A 23,682-nucleotide genomic window follows, 5' to 3' on the forward strand; every position below is an offset into this window, starting at 1 on the left:
TATCTAATAAAGAACTTCAGGAAGAGACTTTTCTGTCCGCATATCTTACTTCCTTTTTGTATTTAGAAGAAATCATATAATAATATGGACTAACGTCACAAACTTCAGTAAAATGCAATAGAAGTACATACACGTAGACATCTTCAGCTATTTGCAGCAATTTTCTTAGACAGTTCCAATTCTAAATGCTTAAACCATCAGGTTGCAAAATCAGATCATCCATGGATGTTTATGTTTAACGGGCTTAATCACTATTGGGAGAAAGCTAGAGACTGTAAAAATCTGAAAATTGTTACCTCTTGAAAGCTGGCAAGAAGAAATGTTTTTACATTCAATTGCTAGAAAATTTATAGACATAACTTGTAACAAGTTTCTAGTTTATCATAGTTAACAGCTAGGGTTAAGTTGTTATCTTGGGGTGAATCTATCTTATCTATTTTGTTGTTTTTGTTTTAGCACTACAAAGCACTCGTGGTGAAAACTTTCTAATGTTCTGTTAAATGTATCGGTTTGCAAAACGACAAAATTTTGAATAGCATTCTGGTTTCACTCTTCATGCTATTCATCCTTCACATTAGTCACCTGTGCGATGCTGTTAAAAATATCACATTCACTATTGATGACTTTATTACTAATTTGTAACACATTTCGTACAGAGTTAGTGAAACTGTACACTAGTGTATTCAGTGCCTCTAACAGATATAGTGCATCATGTTAACAAGATTAGGTTTTGTGCATGGATCCCCAGTGCAGGATAGTTCTGGTGTGATTTTGTGCATGTACAAACAGTTAGTGGATCAACTTCAATAACAATGGCTCAATCAAAGGCATCATGATACTGTATACTATACACCATATATTCTGTTTGAAAGACAATTTCGAGTGGTTAAATTTGTGATCAGGAACCACAACAATGAAATGAAAAAAAAAAGTAAAATAATACATCCTTGTTCAAGAATCAAATAAGGTACAACTGTACTTTGTATCTGTAGCTATATTTCCCACATTATAGAGATACAGTAACTAATTCAATGTCCAATGTATAATTGTCCTATAAGAGGCAATGTACTGGTACAGATTTGGTATGTTGCTTTTAATACTGTGTGTGGGTATCAGTCGACTCAAAAAATTTGCCCCCCAAAAATTAAAAAATGAATAAAACCATGATGAAATACACAGCGTACACAGTATATGGGATTCAAAGCTGACTGTTTCAACTGCTAATTTTCATGCTGTCCAATATGCAGAACATATGCAATTATGCCACACACTCTTCACTATAATATATACAAAGAACTCAATTATAATGGAAGCTGATGCAGGGACCAATTCACAGGACAAAATACAGCATTACAATAGCGTAATATTACACATCGTAATCCTGTTGTGACTATATGGGGGGAAAAAGACATTATAAAACACTTGCCGTAATCAAAAGTGAAATACTGGTACTGGCATACACATGGATTCTGCTAGAACAGCATATACATGAAGTATCTGCCTTTTGTCACATGCACACACATACACACTCACACCCTGTTCAATTTAATTAATTAATAACTGCCCCCCCCCCCCCCAAAAAAAAAAAACAACAACAACAACAACAACAACACCACAAACAATAGCTACAAACAAATGGGATTTCCATTCACAAACTTGGAAGACTGTTCTATATTCATCAGCTACAAAGTGCACATCTCCATTCCATGTTCAAACTTGTTTTGATGGAGAAAAACCAACCGCACAAAATGGGTAGAAGCTTCACAAAATTCAAGACACAAAAAATATAATTGTGCAATTTTGTCAGTTCCACTTGTTTTTTCACAAAAATGTGGAACAAAAATTAGATATGCAAATGAGATACATAGGTAACATTGTCATGGTCTTACAGAAGTCTCCCAATGTCATACCACACAATCTCTACTTAATTCCCCTCTTCTGTTATGAATGCAACGAAAAAGAAAAAAATATGTATCTTTATTAATATCAAATTTCTTTTTGTGTGTAGCAATATACTTAAGCAATGATGTGTTCTACAAGTATAAGTATGAAGCCTGGTTTTAAAGATATTTCTGTGCATAAGCCAATGGGAGTGTGAGCCGATTACATCATCACCCATCAACCTAAAAGTTATGCTGAAGAAGAAGAAGAAACTCAAACACTTTCAAGTCCTCTGGGAGATGTTCTCCAGGTAATACAACCCAAGAAGAATTACATGTATGATGGATGACACTATAATCTATCATAAAAGGACACAGATTCCTTTTTTTATTCTACAATACCTTTAATCAATTGTCAGTCATGTATACCAAGCCTAGAATGTTTCAAAGACAATGTGTCACTCACACCCAAAAACAAATACAGATAAAGTTTTCCCAACATATACAAGCCACCAGAAGAATCAATATACCAGGAGCAACACAGATCACTTTTTAATAGTGAGGAGATATAGAGAGAGGGAAAAAATATCACTCATTTCATCCATGCTGCTCATCACCTGGTGAAACCCACAAAATAAAGGAACCAGGGAAAACCCAAAGTTAATGGATGTGGTCTTGAGGAATGTGTTCAAATGAGAGGAGAGGACTGAGCATTCAAAAGCATTGAAGGCAGTCTGAAGACATGCGGAAATAAGACACACATGGTGAAAAGCGTGGAGATTGTTGAAGGAAGATGTCACAACAACTTGCAACCCCATCAGTCCAGAGTCTTGCATGCGTGTCAGAAATTATCTCCCAAAAGAAGACCAAACCTCCACTTTTATCTATTGAAGTTAAGCCCTCACTGGTGCCAATATATCATCAATTTAATTATACACAATTCAATTCATCTTTAAAAAATCTTTGCAGTATTATCTTTTTCTTCAGTTTGAGCTCTTCATAAAGTATGCAAAGCCACAGGTAAAAGTGTCAACTCCAAAATTACACACTGCAGTCACAATTTGATTTGGAGACATCTTTCAATCAAGTACATAAAATTTACACAAGAAGCACTTTGTTTGTTTGTTTGTTTGTTTGTTTGTTTGTTTGTTTGGGTTTTTTTTTTTGGGGGGGTGGACAAGTGCTTAAAAGAATCAAGTTGAAGTCATGGCTGTTCTTTGACAGTAAAAGATGCAGTAGTTCTAAAATGCCTCCATTTTGTCGACTAATATTACATAAATCAAACCAAACTAAAATAAATATCTAGAGTAAAAAAAGGCAAATATTTGGAAGGCGTATTTCATACTCAGCTTATTGCAAATGCAAGAAAAATCTCGCCGAAACCTTTTAATTGCAAGAATAAAAGTGCAGTAAGAATGCTTGAAAGAAAACATCTGATGTGCTGAAACAAAACAACTGTAGAAATTGACAGAAATATCACTTCACTGGCCAAGGGAAAGAGCCAAGTTGCATGAAACTTGAATGATCTACTTGCAATCTCTACAAGGAAACAGAATCTTGTGGAATCTAGAAAATTCAGTAGCAAAGTAATCACTCATTTAAGAAACTGTCTTTCATTGAAGTTTGTTTGTTCATTTGTAGCTAGCCTCCAATGTGCGAGTGGTTCATTGGTCTGTTTTTTTTTTCCCCTCATAGCCCACGTATACGGCAAACACTCTCCCAAGATGAACACATTGCAAAAGAGCAGCGATCCATGTGCTGAGTGGATACTTACAGCTACCGAGACAGTTACACCGGTCTGTTGTTTCAGCAATTTGAGATGGAGTCAGAACGTATCGTGGTTAAATCATACGCAAGCCAGGCAAATAAGGACACTGAAAATTTCACTCAAAGAACCAGACATTCAAGTATACCTCTATCACTTGAATGTCATGTCATGGACTTTGTAAAACATGTGGACCTAACTACACACTAAAATACATAGCAAGAACACATTGCTGTAAGATCATGACCTGAAGAAATAATATGTATAAGCATGTCACTATTAAGAGGAAGTGTGTTTTGTTTTGTTTTGTTTTTCACCGACTTCACTAGACACTGGATTTCAAAGCTCAAAAAGTGACAAGGGATACCAACATATAAACAAGCTAACAAAGTTTTGAGTAAAAGTAACAACCCATAGAACACAGAAAGAATTACACTGACAATCACAGTGAAAAGTCTTTCAAGAAGCATCTTTTTGTTTATACACACACTTCAAAATATTGCAAAAGTAAGGAAACGGTTGTCAGATTTCAAGATTTTTTATATTTGTTCTCTTCAGTATGCAAGAAAGTTGCTATAGTGAATACACAAAGATGTTAGAAACACTTCATCTTCTCTTTATCCAGTGTCTTTTCTTCTTTTCAAAAATTATGATTTCAAGGAAGTCGCCACAGAAAATGAGTATGGATACAAAATTCAGAAACTGAAACTCTGGGTTTTCTGTTTCAGTTGAGGTTTGAATGTCACTATCATTTTTTTTTTCGCTACACCTGTGATGGTATCATATACAAATTACTAATGCCCAATATAATTGGAAAAAAAGAGAAATAAAGAGAAAAAAACAAACAAAAGAGAGAAAAAAACATATGAGAAAGAAAATGAAAAAGAAAGAAGGGGGTGGGAAGAAAAACCTAACTTCCTTGAAAAGAGCTTGAAAATTTCAAGAAAAAAATAAAATAAATCACAGAAAGTTTTCCATCATATTTTACTGATTGGGGATAATGACACTAAAATGCTACTGGACTGTCTTTACTGACTGTTTTTCTCTCTCTTTTTTTTTTTTTTTTTTTTTTTGGTGGTGGTGGTGGTGGGGGGGGGGGGGATTGATACGAAATTGGCAAAGTTGATGTGTATGATTGGAATGTCTCATGGAAAACAATTCTGAAGTTTGCCAAGGAAGCAATCTCATATATAGTAGGGTTCACATGAAAACAGCCATGTCTGTTCGATGGAGTTGAGGACACCTCTATACTGGGAAGACTAAAGAAATACTTGAAAAGACATGCTGGTCAGAGCACATAGTAGATTGACAGGTATTGTGGTTGATTGAATTCATGTCTTACCTTCATAACCTGGCCACCAGCCATCTTTAGGTGTTAAAGAGAGATACATCAAAATGCAAATTTAGCGATCACTTTGGAAATGCGAACATTCACACAGAACCCAAAGCATCAAAATTGTCCCCCTGCTCCGAAACACTTAAAAAGACAAACTGGTCGACTTCAAAGCACTGTCGGCAAAAACAAGAGGACTGGACATCTGCAGTGTTTGACCATAAAGAGCCGTACCATGCCACATTCAAGTTAACTTTGATACACACAATAAGACCTCCTACATGAACGTAATATTTCTGATTAGCAAATAAATAAACAAAGGAAATGCCAGTTCAAGGCATACCCCAGCTACAGACTGAGGCTTTTAAGTATCAACATAAGTTCTGATATTTTTCTATCACAACATTCTTGTTAGCCAGCTATGAATCCAACTTTCTTTTCAGGCTTGATACAACAGTTTTCAGAATATAGGTATAGTGTATCATTCTTGGTTCTAAAAAAACACACAATTTTGTTACTCCCCTTCAACAAATGATGGGGGAAAAATATCATGCAAGAGCATGGAGTGGGTTGATGCATTCTATGAAACTTGCTCACAAAATTTACAAATCGGGTTAATCAAGTGATATTAGACTTGCCAAAAGTGTTTTCAGACATGGTTAAAGATGGAAGGGAATGGCTAGTTTCCTGAAATCAGCAATCCCCACATATGATTTTGTAAGTTACTCACAAAAAAAAAGGGTATTACTGTCGTGTTATCAACACAAGAGGTCGTTAGTTAAATACATGTACCATTACAGCAGTATCATAATTGATGTTTGTTGCCCCAATTAATGAAAGCATCAATGTAGCACAAACTACTCGTGGAAAACACCATAAGCGCTTAACTTCCATTTGCAAGATACAACTGTGTCTCCCCCATCGCCTGGCAGAACTTAAAACTGAGAAATTGATCATGAATCAAATTAATCTAGATGAAATCATACTGCAAGGAGCATGGGGTGTGTTCGAGTGCTCTAAAGCGAACCAAGCGAACTGAACCAAAGCGTACCATACCGAACTGTGCCAGTTTTGGAGCGTTCGAGCGTTCTGTCGAAAAAGCGTACCTCACGAGTTATTTTTAGAAAAGGTCACGCATGTTTGTAGCAAGAATGTCATTCACCTGGCCCTTGAACTACTTACAGCTGTCCCGAACAAAGAGAAATGATGTCTTTGTATTGTGACGTATGCGCATGTTACGTGCATGCTTTACAATGAACGTTTGGTACGCATTTGGAGCACATCGGGAAGTGGTCCACTTTTGGCTTGGTACAGTACGGTACGGTACACTTTAGGAGCGTTCGAGCGCTCCTCTGGCGCGGGTACGGTACGGTACAGTTTGCTTTAGGAGAGTGCTCGAACGCACCCATGGATACAACTGCCACTGGCCTCTTTTAAGCAGGTTTGACGTAGAGCGGTTCATTGCAAAACTCAAATACAGCAAGAAAGTGACAGTGGCACCAAGTGTGGTCTTTCTGACCCAACTTCAGGTTACTGTAAAACTAGAAATTTTTGCATGCATTTTAATTTTGCGAATTTCGTGAGAGGCAAGATTCGCAAAATTAAAAAGGAAGCAAAAGTTCTTGTCTGTATACACTATGATGCCATGGATGCCAGTGGCAATGTGGAAAATTTCATGCCGCAAAAAGCAAAAATTTCATGCCAACAATATATCTTGCTTTACAGTAATACCAGGAGACAATCTATGGGAACACAAACACACACACACACACACACACACACACAAGCATGCCAATAACACACACACAGGCATCAAAAGCAAATAATCAAAAGACATAGAGAGAAACAGAAAATGGAAATAAAGAGTTGATGTCACAAACACATATTGTTTGACATCAAACTCAACACATGCCAGATGCATACATTAATTCACTGAAGCAATGCATAGTGTAGATAGCCTAAAACAGTCAAGCACATGCATGTTGATGCGAAACACACATTACCAGCCGGCTGGGTTATACCCAAACTATATGTACATGTATCTCACTTCCTACTAAGTTTTCACTTACATGTATTTCTTGGTTAATATGGAAATTGCATGGGTGTGTGTGCATGGGGGCAGGGGACGTGTCATAAGATTGAATTTGAACTCTACTAAACTAATATTCAAATAAGTCATTAAAAGCAAGTGTTACACTAACATATAAGAAGCGATTAAGCATTGTTTGGTTTGGTGTTTATATTTGTTAATCTGGGGCACACATCAATTGTGGTGTGCTAGAAAACTGCAATACAAATTATAGCAGTGCATTTAAGCATACTGGCAAGGATTCCACTTCAAACATATTGAATGCATTCAGTGTAATAACATTCTTGCAAAAAGGTTTTCATATCTCTAACGAAAACAAATATATTATATGTATGTAAAGATGAATATGGTCAGTTTTACAGTAAAGGGTGTAACTTTGATGTGGCAAGGGTCAAAAATTAAAGTTGTGTTTCCATTTTTATCTTTGCCTTTATTTCATATAGGAATGTCTATATTTTCAATATTTTGTCATTCCAGAGCTTAATTCTTAGGCTAAATATGAAAAATGAAGTGACTATTATGGAATTTTAGATAAATTTAGGTAAAAACAACAAGACTGTTTTGGTCACCCACAGCAACCAAATGAAGATAAATGGTGGATGTAATGCAACTTTTCATTTGCTGTGAACATATATTTGAAATATCAAAACACTTTTCCCCCAACAGATATTCGCTCTTGCAATTATTTGGATGTGAACTTCAAATTCCAAGGTAAAAATGGTACCTGACAAACTATTTTTAAGTTAAAAGAATGTTCTAGGAGCAAGAGCCACTCTAAACATAGCCCTAAATTATCTCTTGGTAACAAACATTTATCAACCCAAATCCCAAAGAAATTCGATTATTTTTGACAAAGTTGAAATTTTCAGACTTGTGAGTTTCGGAGGCTTCAGTTAACAAACTAGTGTGTTTCGGAGGCTTCAAAACTGCCAACACAAAGTTCTAGTTCTGTATTCACTTAAAATAATAAAACTACTGTAAGCAACTATCACTACATGCTAGAATAACAACAGGGCATCAATAAAATGTGAATAACAGTATACAGATGTACATTTTATGGCAGTGCATAATGTTTACCCTTCATACAAATTGTACTTATTATTATAAGGAAATTGGCTTCCACAAAAGTGAATAACAAACTGTGTACACTTTGAGCAATGCTCAGTTCGAATTTATGACATTACATGAGGCAATATGATTCTAAAGGAAACTGCAACAGTAGCAATAAAAGTACACTGATTAGGAACATCTTTTTTCTTTTCTTTTTTTTTTTGCGGCTTAAAGTTAGCAGCAACACATGTTTCGGAGGCTTCATCATGACTGTTAACATGCAAAAATGGTCCATTTTAAGGTGATATGAAGTACATTAATGCAGCTGATTGTTTCCAAATAACTAACAATGTTGTAACATGTAAAATAGTATTTATTTGTATGCAGAAAAAAAGACTTTCCAACATATATGTTAAGAGACAAAGAAAAATATTTTAAATCTTTATGCTCAGTTGTATACATACACTGTATTTGCATATCCATGACTTTGGCAATGCAGAACATGATTAGGCTACACACATGTACAGCTGTATGCATTTGTCAAACTTTTCATCATAATGCAGTAAGAATTACTTTCAATGAGTTAGAACTGTAGCTATAGACTTGATGCAAAGATTATGTTTGCTTGCTTTATAAGTGCAGTTTGTGGGATGTATATTGACATAAACCACCCATCATAATTGCTTTATAACATGTGAAATCAATTTCAACTGTTTATGAGAAAGGGATAGAAAATAGACTATGTGATGGCATGACGGTTAGATTACAACATAGCATTGTAAAATATAGAAAGGGGAAAAAAGGCTTATAAACATTCTTTTGCATATGGACCATGCCTGATATCCCCTACTATAGCTATCAAATGCAGTGATCATGGTCATACATGTAGAACAGCAATCTTAAACACCGATCAGCCATTCCATGTAAGGGTCATCATCAAACTGTCATCATCAAAATGGAGTTGGAATTATAATCAATATATTGGTGATATTATCATGGAAATCACTAGAAATTGAAATGGTCAAGATCCCATTCATCTTTTTGAATCGCCTCTTCAAAAGATAAATGTACATACCCTACCCATGACTGTGTATGAATTTGAATTAAAAAAAAATGTTGACCAAATGTATAGTTCCCTATAATGATAGTTAGAATTTTACTTTCTTTTTCTGTGGTATACAAGTCACCCCTGTTTCATATCATTTTATTAATATTTTTTTAAAATTCTTCAAAGGCCTCTTTTTTTAAAGTTATTTTGTAAAATTCCAGTTTGTGTGACTCCTGTGACAGCTAGGAGGCCTGTTTTTGAAGGTACACATTGAGAAATTGCTAACAGAACTTTTACTGTTTCTAAAAATGACAAACCTTTTTAGCAAAAAATTCAAAAGCAGCAAATGTGTTTAAATATCTAAGTTTGTTAGAAACCCACAAGTTTGTTTTAAATAGTATATAAACCCACAGACTACAGTTTTAACCCTTTGAATTTCAAAATAGTTAGGGGCTTGTAACTTTTTCCAGAAAAGCCAGGACTAAACAGATTATAAAGATTTCAATCATTTCAGTATTGTTCTTCATGAACATAACTTCTCCAGTCACCCACCCATGTAAACTACATGTACCCCATGGCAACAGGCTATTTAAGTACATGTAGAGGTCTATATGTCATTTATAAACAATCCTATCCCAACCATTACTGTCCATTTACTGCACTGAGAACTACATCCGCAAACATGTCATAGAGTCTCACACATGTATGCAAAGAGATGTTTCGTAACACAAGTTACATTTTGTTTAATCAAAAATAGTCAAGAGGTTACTGCCAGCACGATAAAGTATGGAAAATAGGGTATAGTATCAAGATTGTGTTGCACCTAGCATGCATCAGATCTGACATACAGACTGACATGAAAACCTGTCTGAATGAAGTATTCAAATGTCAAAATTCCAAAACAGTACCCTGTGATCCAAGTCACACCACAGAAATGATAATCTGCAAGATGTTAGCTATTTTCAAATCCAATCACAAATTTATTGATTAATCACTTTCCTCCAAATAAGTATTGGAAATGAAAGCCAAAGAACTTATTAAGAAATGGAAAGCTGAAAAAGTCAAGATTTTAGTATGGCAAAAACAAATGCCATGTGAGTAACAATGGAATGGATTTGTCAATGGGTTATAAATGAACATGTAAAAGATTGTGTTTCGAAACTATTACACTCAGATGATAGTGAGTCGAAAGTGTAAAAATCCAAAAAGTATTTTCCACCATGTGGTCTTGATCATGCATAAAAGATACAACCTTAAATTCAAAAGTATATATTTCTTAGTTACGTGTATGCTTCCCTCTTGAATAACCATCTATTAAAGTCCTTGAATCTTCAGGACAGGAATAGTGTTCAGTTCTTTAAAAAAAAAGTGTATTTAACACTTAATAATCAAGTAATTGTTTGGTCTTCATTAACAAAGTCTAACCAGTCACAAGAGTGATACAAATATGGTCACAACACTTCAACTTCTCTCAAGAGTAAAAATGAGTTATCCAACTTTAAGAACATTGATGTATCCACAACTACTTGCTTTATTGCACTACTGTTGCATGATGTGGGCAGGCATGCAAGCTGGAAGTCACTTTCATTACTCACAATATCTAGCCTGTTCCATTGTTTCAAATGGAAACCCACAAAATAAATGCTTTTCATACATTTAAACAACTATCTACACCTTGCTTGAGGAATCATTAAGTCTCATTCAGTCCAAACAGTTATTTGATAGACTTAGAATTACAAAATTGTAATCAAAACATTCCATTTACATGCTGTTAACATAAAATGAAGCCTCCGAAACATCTGGAAAATTAATTTGGTATGCTGTAATGTTTTTATGAAAATCATGTATGTTATGTAGAAAGTGATGGGTAAATTGTGTCTTTTTTGGTTGATATACACTGTTTAAACATATTTGTGGGGCAACATCCTCATCTGCTAATATCTTGTTGCTGAGTGAAAAGGTGAGTTATGTGTGACACACTGCACTGTGTAAGAAAAATAGGTAAATCGTATAGTAAATCTATATTGGTGAGTAAACAAAGCAGCCAGAAAACTGAATGTGATTAAATATCTTTAGATATGTCATAAGCGATCATTATGTCGGTGAACAATAAATCTAATTTGATTTTGTCCAGAGAAAATCACAAAAATGCAGTGTTAACATCCTTTTGAAACCTCCGAAACCACTTTTTCTCTATAAAGTGAATTAGCTCAAAAAATTATTGCAGTATCATAATGTTTTTATTATTTTTGTTGTCAGTCCATGTCTGTTGATGATTTCATGGCATAATTTGGGGCAAACACTCAAAGAATTTATCAGAAATGTCAAATTAGATGTTTTTGCTGTTTCGGAGGCTTCAATGCGTCTCGGAGGCTTCACGTGTTAACGGAAAATTTGTATTGTCTCCTATTTTCAGAGAGTTTGGCGGATCTTAACTATTTTTGGTCTATTAGGTTAGGGCCCCATATCCTGCATTTTGACATCTAGATTAGGTTGCTTCCCTTATCTATATTCATATTATTTGACCAAACACTTTGTTTCGGAGGCTTCAAAACTGCTAACGGAAATTTCACTTGATGGAATAAAATTATCACAAAATTTCAAATAGCCCTAGAATCAAGTAAACTTTGATGTAAGTCTAAAGTTTAGCTGCACCTTACTATTTTCAGCATAAAAGAAAGTAACCAAAACACATCCACTGATCATTATTGTCCATCAAAGTTTGTAAACAATTGTTAACGGAAAATGAAGCCTCCGAAACCTCAAATTTGAAGTCATAGTATTCTAAAATAAAGGGCCAGATACAAACCAAACTAATTTGGTCATTTCAATTGACCATACAACTATGCTTTTAACATAAAAAATTAGATCTCTGCAGTTGCTGTAGAAAATTATTAACATTTCAAAAATGTTATATAAATTTCAATGCAACAAAATAGTCATTTTTAGGGTACATATGTGACTGTCAAAACAAAACGCATCAATACCTGGACCTGATTATGCTACCCAAGGTGGCTACTCATAAGGTGACTCACATGGGAAAAAATCTTTGAGATCTATAAATCTATGTGTTCAGGGTGGGCCAAAAGGCTAAAAATTGAAAGTTACACCCTTTACCGTAAAACTGACCATATATGAAAGTTATTTAAATTTGACAAGCCAATCATGAAATATGCACATATGCAACTCTGCTTTAAATAGCAAATGCAGCTTTACACGTGCAAGGCAGCCACACACGGGGACTAAAGCAAGTATAGAAAAAAAATAGCTCCTGCATGAAAACTCCAAATTACGTTCTTATTAAGACACTTGGAAATACTTTAGTGTACCAGTATTTTTTTTCTCTCTCTCTCTGACAGAATTACTCAGGCAAAATCATTTGCGACTGCTTGAAAGTCGTATCGAGCTCTTTTTCTTCTATTTTTTCCAAGCTCCACTAGTCACTTCATTTTTTTTTTAAAGTTTACTTTGTTGCCTATTTCATGCCTTGTGTGAATGCTACATACCGATTCACCTAATGAAACTGTAGCTGTTCAGTAACTGCAAATCTTAACCACATCTCAGCCTACATGATGGCAAACTTATGTTTGTTCAGTCACTTAAACGAGATTGATGATGTTACATAAGTTTGCTGTAGTTTTGAAGTAAGCTTATCGTGGTTCAGAGAAACCCTGGTAAATATAAAGACCAAAATATTTGGTCAAAGCACTGGTAGGCGCCATTCGCTTCCCTTCCACAGCACATAAAAAAAAGGCAGAAATGATGAACTCGCACTGCAGTGCCCATAAAACTTTTCGTCTTGAGACTCGATTGATTCCTTGAGAGTAGACTAGGAACTCTACTTGGAAGAGATCAGGGTTAAGATTATTAGAATTGAATGAGTTACTATTAATACAACTCATACGGCAAATCTACATCCAGGGTATTCCAGTGTTCAAATACCGACCCCGTGGAACACCCCTCAATTAAGAATAAGATGAAGAAAAAAAAAAACCCAGCTAGTCTGTGAGGACTATCTTAACCAAAAAATCACAATACAAATTCGCCAGATAATTATTACATGATGCATCTACCACAGAACAAAAATGAATAAATAATTAAACATAAATCACAGCTGTTAACATCACACATTCGGATTTAGAGTGTTAGGAAGCCACAGAATTAAGTATAACAGAGGACAGCAAAAAATGGTGGCCAGATAAGGAAAAAACAACAACAACAACTTGGTGTTGAGATCTTACCACAATACGCCAGTCATCCTACCAATAAAGGTGTTAAAAATAAAAGATCGAGCAAGAGAGGCAGGCAGAATTAATGAGAGTCATTTTAAAAAAAAAAGTTGGGTTAGAGAAATTGAGGGTACCTCACAAGGGAGAAAACAAAGATTGATGATGTTGCCAGTCTGAAATGGGCAGAGTGTGACAACAACATATTATTTCTCTGCAAAGTTTTTGGGAGAACATATTTCCATGCATTAAGGAGCATGAGTGTGGTAAGAAGTATGGGATCATTTGGGGATAGATGTGGTAGGGCTCCACAAAAGTGCAAAAGCAAGCCTTCAATCTCCTCGACTGATTTTTTTTTTTTATTAGTGAAGCTGGAAGGGTTGATTAAACTCTCCCCTTTCAGGATTGCAATCTAGCAGAATGAGAAATTGGTCCTTTAAGAGGGTAGCCAATAATTTCTTGCTTGCCCTCTTTCCTTAATATTTTTATTCATTTATTTATTTATTTTTTTTTTTTTACTTTTTTTTTTGGGGGGGGGGGCAGTTTCTATTCCTTTTGGTTTGGTTTGGTTTTATGGGTTCTTTAGCTTGATATCTGGTATTATTATTGTGTTCACTGGCTGCGTGCCATTAAGTTTGTCCAGTTAAACTATGAAGCCCTGAAATTGTAGGATTCTGCAGCTTCAGGTGCTTTTAATCTGTACTTATGGGAAACTCCCATGGAAGTGATAATTGAACCTGTGTTCAGCGAGTAAAGAAGCCCACCTTCTCTCATGCAAAGTCTTGAGTGTGATCAGAACGACTGAGTTACAGACTCGACAAATTCAGGATCTCTTTTGCAAAATGACTATGGGCAATTGCCGATGAAAAGTGCTGAAAAAAGTACAGTTTCTTAAACAAGAGGCTGTTGGTCATTGAAGAAAAGCCATTACTGCACCCAAATCAGCACAGTCTTGTAACAGATGACAAAGGACAGTTTAAGAGTCTGTCAATGTTTTCTGATAACTTCATGAACTCGTTTAGACACTGAACACAGGGCAATGTTATCTCTTCCTTTTTTAATAAAAAACAGACTTAATCTTAACATGATAATATTACGAACACAATGACAAAAACTGAGGGGAAAGAAACAAAGAAATCATGAACAACTGCATTCCAGGAGGGGTCATGCAAAAAAACAAAAGACAAATTGTCTGTGTCAAAATGTTACATAACCACCACTGTTTTATCCCAAAGATTTTGTATCACCACAGAGACAAGAATTAATTGTACAGAATACACTCAATTCACAAAGAGTGTTCACTGTAACTTGTATTAAAAGCATTTCTTTAAAATCATCACAAAAAATTACAATTAGGACATTACAGGCAAGAATGACAGTCATTTGGTCAAAAAAAAAGTGGTAGATTTCACATTCATCAGCAAAAACATCAATTGGATTAAAATCATCCGTATCAAAAACGGGTCAACTGTCATAATTCAGCATGCATACATTAACTCGAGGAGAGCGAGATAGGTGTATTCTACAATGATACAGCATGCAGGTATTACGAGTAATAGGTAGATGTATTAAGAAAACCATCAATAGTTGTTCTGATAGTACACCACATTTAGTAACATTAGCAAGTGAGTCTTTTTTTTTAATTTCTTTTTCATTTTCATGTCACCTCATGGACTTTATAGCCACTGATTAATTGGTCTTCTGGGATGTTCTGTGAAATACAAAGTAATATTTACAAAAACAATGAAAAATAGTGTGGTATTTGCAATAAAAAAGCTTTTTATGGTTTTGAGACATGTAATAAAAAGAAAAGAAGATCCCACCCCCAAAGTCATGTGATAGACATTACAACAAAGGTCAAATTTCAAAGGTAGGGAATCAAAAACTGACAAAATTATTATTCTCACACACCAAACCCGACACTTTAAAACTGATTGATTGGGGGAGAGAAAGTTTAGGTTACTTTTGCAGCTTTTTCGACATTTAGCTTTGCCTGTTTAGATGCTTGCTTGATTGGTATCAAACTGCATTCATGCATTTTTGAAACAACACACAAGTGTAACTGCAGCATTTGCAAAAAACAAAAACACAATCTACAATAATTGGAATCACTTAATACTCTATTTTAGGTTTCATAAAAGACAATGTGAGAGGAAATATGCTTAAAATCAAAAAGTAATTTGTATCTTTGTGATAACTCATGCAATTTAAGTGGGTGATGCAAATGGTTTAACACTGCCTTTAATTTCAAATTAAACAGCAAATTATGACATCGCTTGTTAGATTTTGCAGAATTGGCTTTTGAAACCAATATTTTTTATCATTTCAATTCAGTTTATGCATGAGAAATATGAACTTCTCAAAGAAGTGGCATATTTCAAAGTGACACGCTGTTAGGGCAACTGAAAGTCTTTGAATAATGAAAAAAAAAATGAAAATGCATCATGATCGAATAATGTCAAATTCATTTCAAATGAAGACATCACATCCTTCTTCATGCAGAAACATGGGAGGGAAATTCCATAACTCTTAAACAAATATGCATGGGTCAGATGCAGAGTCGAAAAATATGTGCAAACATTCAATTCTTAATTGTACATTTTCTTTGCTTGTAGGAAGAGAGAAGAGAGCAATAAGGTAATACTTTGGAAAGACACTTCCACCTTTCCAAACATTACCCTGTATAGGTGAGAGGAACTCATTCAGTGGGCACCAGGGCTTACGTGAAAATTTGATGTTGTCATGAATAGCAACGTTCACAAATTCTAAAAGCTTGCATCCTTGTTGTAAGCATTCAATTGATGTCTCAAACTCATTATTTAAAGATTTTATGACAAGAGATTTGTATTCAGAAGCCTGCACAGCAGTATCCCCATTTGTGCAATATACAAGAGTGTGTATACTGGGGGATTTTACATGAAATTAATATCTCATAAATCTTGTCACTGCTCATTCTTTCTCCCTCCTCCTCCTTTCCCTCAGTATTTTCATCTTTGCAAGCGCAGAATTGAAAGGTGAGGATATGTACAGAGTATACAAATATTTTTAATTACCTCGTATGACGTGTGCATACCGCAGGCCTCTGGGACATCGAGGAAGTGGTTGGGCAGAGCCTCAACGGACTGCGTGAGGGAGCTCACGCGCACAAAGTTGCTGAAGAAGGCGGGCGGGATGCGGTACTTCACTGCAAGCATTGACAGTAATGGGAGAAGGAATGATCAACGGTTAGGAATTCTGTGAGCTGATTTTGGTGGTATGTCATCGACCTCTTTCCACACAAGCAGATTGGAATAGGACTTATAAACTAACATCAAATCTTATATGATGACGAAATGACAAGACAAAATATTGCAGCTAAGAACTGATGATTCTAAATATAAAAACGAAAGAAATTTATGTACTTTTGGTGGGCTTACCTACACTCGATATGACACAAAAATATAATGACACATCAAGTGGAAAGCATCAAAGAACTGAGAGTAAGATGTATGGAAGTGAAGCCTACTACAATATTACTAGATATCATCCTACCTTCTCAAAACATGAGACAGGAGAATTTTTGTACACTGTGATCTTTGTCCATGAGATCACATTACATAAACACTACAGCTTTAAAAAAAAAAGTCTGTCTATAATTTGTGTCCACAGGCATATTCTTTGCCTATTGGGATTCTTTGCCTATTGGGAACATCTCAAAAAAAAAAGAAGGGGAAGATTTTCATCTTGTTGCACAAGTCCTTCATAATCACTCCGATGTCATGTCTGAAACAATTTTTGACACGATTCTGAAACCCTGATGGTCCCTCGACCGTCTCATCAAGATCCTGGAGCTTACCAGGCTAACCATCCCCTTCTAGGGAGATGTGCTACTGAATCTGTGACACTATGTAACATTTCTAGATCAACAAATGGAAAAGCAGGCAAGCAAGAAAACAAAGTAACTTTTGACATACATGTATAAAAAACAAACAAGCTTTCAAAGCAGTGGGTATGGGGCTTACATTTGGTGGCCTCAAACTCTCGCTTGGTGGCGTTGGGTCCGATCCAGTAATCGACCATGGCGGACAAGTTGTTCCTGTCGTACTCATCGTTGATGTAGCTGCCGTAGATGATCTCGGTGAGGATGTAGCGAAGGCCAATCCAGGAGATTCCCTTCAGGGAGTCACTGTCCGGAGTGTTATCGCTGAAGATGACCTTAGCAATGTTGAATGCTTCCTAAAGACAACGTAAGATGGACAGACAAAAGAATGTATTCATCACACACATTACAGCAAACATACAAATTAGGAGAACAGTGATTTGTATTGTGCACTTAATCTAATTCAATGATTAATTGATTGATGTATTGATCTATATACATAGCTATACAAGGTAACCAATTCAGATGAACAAAGGTGGACTTCCGCAGGGTCCTGTTAAACATAGACAAACACATGCATGCAAGTGCACTGGAAATGACTTGACATCTATACAATGAAAGTCTCTTGATCCTTTGTAAAACAAGGAAATATTAAACCATCTAAAGCAACATATATACAGGAGATGTACCCAGTGGTACATGCATTGTAAGTATCAGGAGTTAATTTGCACAAGTCACTTTACATACACTCCACAGTTTTAATTCTGTGCTCTGAGAACAAGTTCCCTGGTGACATGTGTAAAATATTCATGCTTTCATCCTATCAATATACAGTCAATACAAGTATGTTTGCCATCCACATACTGCAAACTGCATCTGCTGACCAGTCCATTCGATAAGGTGACCATTAAAGCTGCACTGACCTGTAACTCATTGTGACTGAAGTCCATGATCTCTGGGTAGTTCCAGCCGGCCAGTCCAAAGCGGCTGCGGAGCCGGACGGTGGCGTGAAGCATGGCGAGGTTGTGGAGGAGGGGCACCCACTCGGACCGCGAGCACGCCTTCAGCGTGTCGGCATCGAAGGAGCTGACAGCTCGCAGGAGGCTTTCCTTCACAATCTATGATGGTTTACAGGGATATGGATTGGAAGGGTGAGGGGAGATATGATGAGTACAGCACAGCAGTCGTAAAAGTAAACTGGGGTTATCAAAATCCATACTGTTTCCATGATCTCAGTATCTGCTCTCATTAGATTTTAATCTTTATTACTCATTTCCCATGATCAAACTTTAAAATAAATCCATACGTGCGCTAATGTCACAAACTAGTTTATTTGTGTGCTGTCTGGCATTAAGAAACACAGAGAAATACTAAACATGCATTGATCCATCATTTCATTTCAGTGATGTTCTCTTTTGAAGCACATTGGTGATGTCATAACCATTATTTATTATCATTTGAATTCATCAAAAATTATCAACATTGCTATCCCTTTTATCAATCACTTCTTTATATTCAACTTTGTAAATTGCAACATTTTCATTATCATTATTGTTGCCGACGTTGTCACCATCACTTCCTACACCTTGACTCTTCAGCATATTGATCTTTGACAATGTATCCCTTTCAGTTATCATCACATCAAAATCATTTGCATCACCATCACCAACATCATCACTATTAGCCTCATCGTCATCATCATCATCATCAACATCATCACCATTACCAACATCATCATTATCATTACCATCACCATCATCACATTTATTGTCGTCATCATAACCATCATCATCATCATCAACATCATCATCATGGGCACCATCACCATCACCATCACCATCACCATCACCATCACATCCATCGTCATCCTTATCATTGGCATCATCACCATCATCATTATCAGCACCATCATCATCATCAGCATTATCATCATCACGTTCACTATCAACAACATTATGGTTATCACCTGCTTGTTGTCATTATTATCATTATTGTTGCCGACGTTGTCACCATCACTTCCTACACCTTGACTCTTCAGCATATTGATCTTTGACAATGTATCCCTTTCAGTTATCATCACATCAAAATCATTTGCATCACCATCACCAACATCATCACTATTAGCCTCATCGTCATCATCATCATCATCAACATCATCACCATTACCAACATCATCATTATCATTACCATCACCATCATCACATTTATTGTCGTCATCATAACCATCATCATCATCATCAACATCATCATCATGGGCACCATCACCATCACCATCACCATCACCATCACCATCACATCCATCGTCATCCTTATCATTGGCATCATCACCATCATCATTATCAGCACCATCATCATCATCAGCATTATCATCATCACGTTCACTATCAACAACATTATGGTTATCACCATCATCATTGTAGCATTCGCCATCAACAACATCACCTCCATCATCATCAACGTTGTCACCATAATCTTCACCTTCACACCACCTACAACACTCCCTTTTTCGTCTTGTGAGTAACAGAATGAGACACTGGGTCTGCTCACCTTGGGCGTGTCAATGACGACCTTCACAGCGTACTGCAGGAGCCGTACCGGGATGTTGCGGCTGATCTGGGCCGAGATCCAGAGCCGGAAGGGGCTCTCGCCTCCCTGCTTGTTGTCATTCTCCTGCAGGAGCGTCTCCAGGGCGTTAAGGAGGTTGGGGGCATTGTGGGCTCCCTTTAGCATGATGCAGGTCCCCTGGAGTTGTTATAATGATAGGACAAGGAAACAAAAATATATTTTCTTAAGTAGAACATTTTTAGAGGAAAGAAGTTATTGATAGTGTCCTTCAAAAGAGAACTACAGGTATCTGAGAACTATGAAATACATTTACAACTATCCTGAAAGAAGAAAGATGCAATGTGGGAGAAATACTTATACATTTTATCTCTTTTCCTTAATACACCTCTTCACTTTCTAACATCTGCGGATACTGCAAAGAAATCTCAGCCTCTTCCCCCCCCCAAAAAAAACAAAACAAAACAAAAAACAAAATAGATTCTCCAGCAGAGTGCCCCTCTAAATCTAGTGCTACACAAGTCGTTCGAAATATTTATGAATAAAAAATTTCTGCAGGTCTACGTTAACTATAAGTATTGATCAGCGTCAGTTGTATTTGATTCAGGGTAATGTCTGTGAGGTATAACCAATCTATATGTCAGTTAAAGCCCACAATGAAATCATACTCAAACCCTTCTACATCCACCTCAATCATCCTAATCTCACCTCCTGCATCGCCTTCTGGATGGCCTTCCGGGCCCTCCTCTCCTCCCCGGCCTCTGCGTTGCTAAGCGACACCACGGAGGAGCGCATCTGCTTCTTGGCGGCCATCTCGTGGAAGATCCTCTCGGCCAGGTCGCCCTCTCTGGTGTAGAGCATGAGGATCGGGATGGTTGGAGAGGTCTGCCGCATCACTAGGCCGGGGTCGATGGGGACATCCCCAGCATACCTTGATTTGGAGGGAGAATCAATGTTCATTGTATTTGCATCTATTTGCAATCTACAGGTATTGGGATTATGCTCAGAGTGAATGTTAATAAATAAACATTCATTGAAGAAAGAAGACACGCAGAAATAAAATCAATCAATCAATACATAAATCAAGCAAGCAAGCAAGCAAGCAATCAACCAATTAATCAATCCACCAACCAACCAACAAATCAACAAGTCAATCTACCGTATCTACCAATTAATCAATCAATTATAGCACCACATTATGGGGATCATGGGGATTAGGTACTGTATACGCCAAATATTTTGCGAGGATTTATTTTCGCGAATTTCGCGAGTCAGGTGCTATTCGTGAAATTAAAGACACGCGAAAATATTGACTCTGATCCCGATGTGAATGTGACGTACGCGTGTACACTTCTCCGTTCAGTAGACCAAGACTCCACAATCCCGAATTTAACCACTGGCAAAATCGTCGGGAATTCCCGATTCGTGAAAATTTAGACTCGTGAAATATATGGCGTATAAAGTTATCTGTATTCACTGAAAGATTAGTTTCCAGACATCTGTGTCAATTGGTGTAAAGAGCACTCCAGTTTGCAAGCCGACTGACAAACAAAGCACAGTGAAGGATGTAGTTTAATCTTTGCTAGCAAAGAGGCATACGCTGCAGAAATAGATCACCCAATGTCCCTTAAATCCTAAACTGCCTTTCTTCAATTCCTCAATCTTTCAATCATGCATATACACTAGAAAGCCTCTGTGTGATTTAAGTGCTGATTGGGAAAAAAAAAACACACAAAAAAAGACTCCATAGCATTCTACACACTGTCGAAAATCTCTAACACAGAAATGGTTAAATTACCAGGGCCCTGTTTCATAAAGCTGTTCGTAAAGTTATGCACGACTTTACGAACGACTTAGATATGGCAAGCCAAGTGGGTTTCCTCATCATCCATAATTTTAATAGCTAAAGTTGAAATTTGCAGATGATAATGACTAATCTCACATTTTAACACACGCTTTTAGTTGAAAGAGCATTTTTGCCCCAATGTAGATGAAATATTGACATACATTGTACACAGTCATACTTTGTTGAAACGTAAGGGGGAAAAATGGGCACACATACTGACACTTCGTATTCCAGTTGTTCATAACGTCATGCATAACTTTGCAAACAGCTTTATGAAACAGGGCCCAGGTTAAGTACTTGATGAGAGCCAACAAAAGTAATACACACATCAGCAGCCATCAAGCATTCAGACTCTTACTTCTTTCCCAGGGAGGCACTGACAAACACGCTGGAGGCCTGGACAATGCGATCGGACCGGAACGCCCGTATGACCATCAGCCGCTGCATGGGGTTGTAGTGGTCGTCCATCTTCTCCGGCAAGGGGTGGGTTTCTGGGTACTCGTGCTCCCCAAGGGTGCGCCACTGGGTCTCACGGCCGTCCTTGGGCATGCGCTCAAACATGTCCTGGAACCACTCAAAGTTGATTGCCAGGGACTATGGAAGGAGAGAAAATTAAAAACCTTAAAACAAATTCAGGTCTATCTATAGACTAGAAACAGCATCTGGTATGCACAAGAATGCTGTAAATAATCAAAATCTGTGAGTCTTGATTAACATAAATATGACTTACCTAAGTGTGTAGATACTCATTTTGCACTTCCTAGATATTCTTGAGAAATGCTGCTGTAAAACCTAGGATATCTGAAAAATATTTGATTGACTAAAATTTAATGTTACCAATCTGAGAACTAAACTTAGCAACTGGGCAACTGACATTTAAATCAATCTAATTTTTTTAGAATTACTCAAATTTTGTGCAAACTTTAACTGATTTCTAAAATTCTAAAATAAAGAGCAGTCACATAACACAAATTGTCCTAAAGGGTACCTTTTTCATCAATGGTTAATTCCATGACTTCAGTGAGCAATGTGCAGCAGTCTAATGATCAAAACATGTGCACAAACAAAGCCAGAGAAGGAAGATTACTTGTATTGTGTAATGTGACACCGTAAGAGGAAAAGTGCATCCAAAGCTTAGAGCATTTATTTTCCAAAATGTATCTTTCTTTTTTTTCGCATTCCTGCAAACATCTACTCGTAACCATGTAAAGCACATTTCAAGTAAGAATCGTACAAATGTTCCTTGCGGTGCATACATGTACATGTACATGTATATTCCAGCCACTGGCTACCCAAAATTCTGGATATAACGAAACAACTTTGGCATGGTGTATAGGCGTCCAGCCTGGCTGAAGCAAACTGACCTGCAGATTGTGGAACTGGTCGTCCAGCATCCAGTCGAACGGCTTGCGGATCTGGCACACCCGGTGGTCCGAGGGTGCCGACAGCCCCAGGGCGTTCATGATGGCCGACCCAAGCTGCGGGGAGATGACGTACTCCCTCTCGCCAAAGCCAACGTTACCGAGGGAGTCTTCCACCTTTCAGGGGTACGAGGGTTGAGGCAAAACATGTCAATATTTATGGTTTGTTTCTACAGCAACGTTAATACAGAGCAAGCGATCTATTTGAAATTTAATCCATTAGTAAATGAACTGCCCTTAGCCAACTGTCTGCTTTTTCATAGTTTTATGCTTTACCATTTTTATTGTTTACATATAATATATATAATTATGTAATTTGAAAGAGGTCAAAGGCTAACAAAAGTATGTCAGAATTACTTCTGTGGCACACCATTCTCTTGGTAAAGTCTTAATAGGCTATCAAATAGACATAACTTACAGCAGACAAAAATAAACATGCAGTGAGCTTTTTTACATAATTTAGAAAGTTGTAGAAATGAGAGTAATATTGCTGTAAAATCTAGGGAACAATAGGCCATTGTGTACGGAATCTTCAGTTGCAAGAGAGTTAGGGGAACTCAAATATACATGTGGATTGAGTGACTTCAGCAATATTAGTTAGAC

General features: G+C 36.8%; 1 protein-coding gene across 1 annotated transcript in view; it reads right to left on the minus strand.

The window, feature by feature from the left end:
- The window catches only part of LOC139737329 (dynein axonemal heavy chain 5-like), a 99,702-nt gene that overhangs the window by 5,355 nt on the left and 70,665 nt on the right, over positions 1–23,682 (minus strand). The window contains exons 62-69 of the mRNA XM_071648002.1: positions 23,023–23,196; positions 22,017–22,252; positions 20,521–20,743; positions 19,798–19,992; positions 18,174–18,368; positions 17,393–17,606; positions 16,445–16,575; positions 15,058–15,102 (exon numbers count right to left, since the gene is read on the minus strand). Coding sequence (XP_071504103.1) covers positions 15,058–15,102; positions 16,445–16,575; positions 17,393–17,606; positions 18,174–18,368; positions 19,798–19,992; positions 20,521–20,743; positions 22,017–22,252; positions 23,023–23,196 — 1,413 coding nt within the window. The remainder of the gene's footprint in view (positions 1–15,057; positions 15,103–16,444; positions 16,576–17,392; positions 17,607–18,173; positions 18,369–19,797; positions 19,993–20,520; positions 20,744–22,016; positions 22,253–23,022; positions 23,197–23,682) is intronic.

Source organism: Diadema antillarum, unplaced genomic scaffold, assembly GCF_040938485.1.
Source record: "Diadema antillarum isolate AM-2024a unplaced genomic scaffold, OU_Dant_1.0 seq00000689_RagTag, whole genome shotgun sequence".
In the NCBI taxonomy this organism is placed as follows: domain Eukaryota; kingdom Metazoa; phylum Echinodermata; class Echinoidea; order Diadematoida; family Diadematidae; genus Diadema; species Diadema antillarum.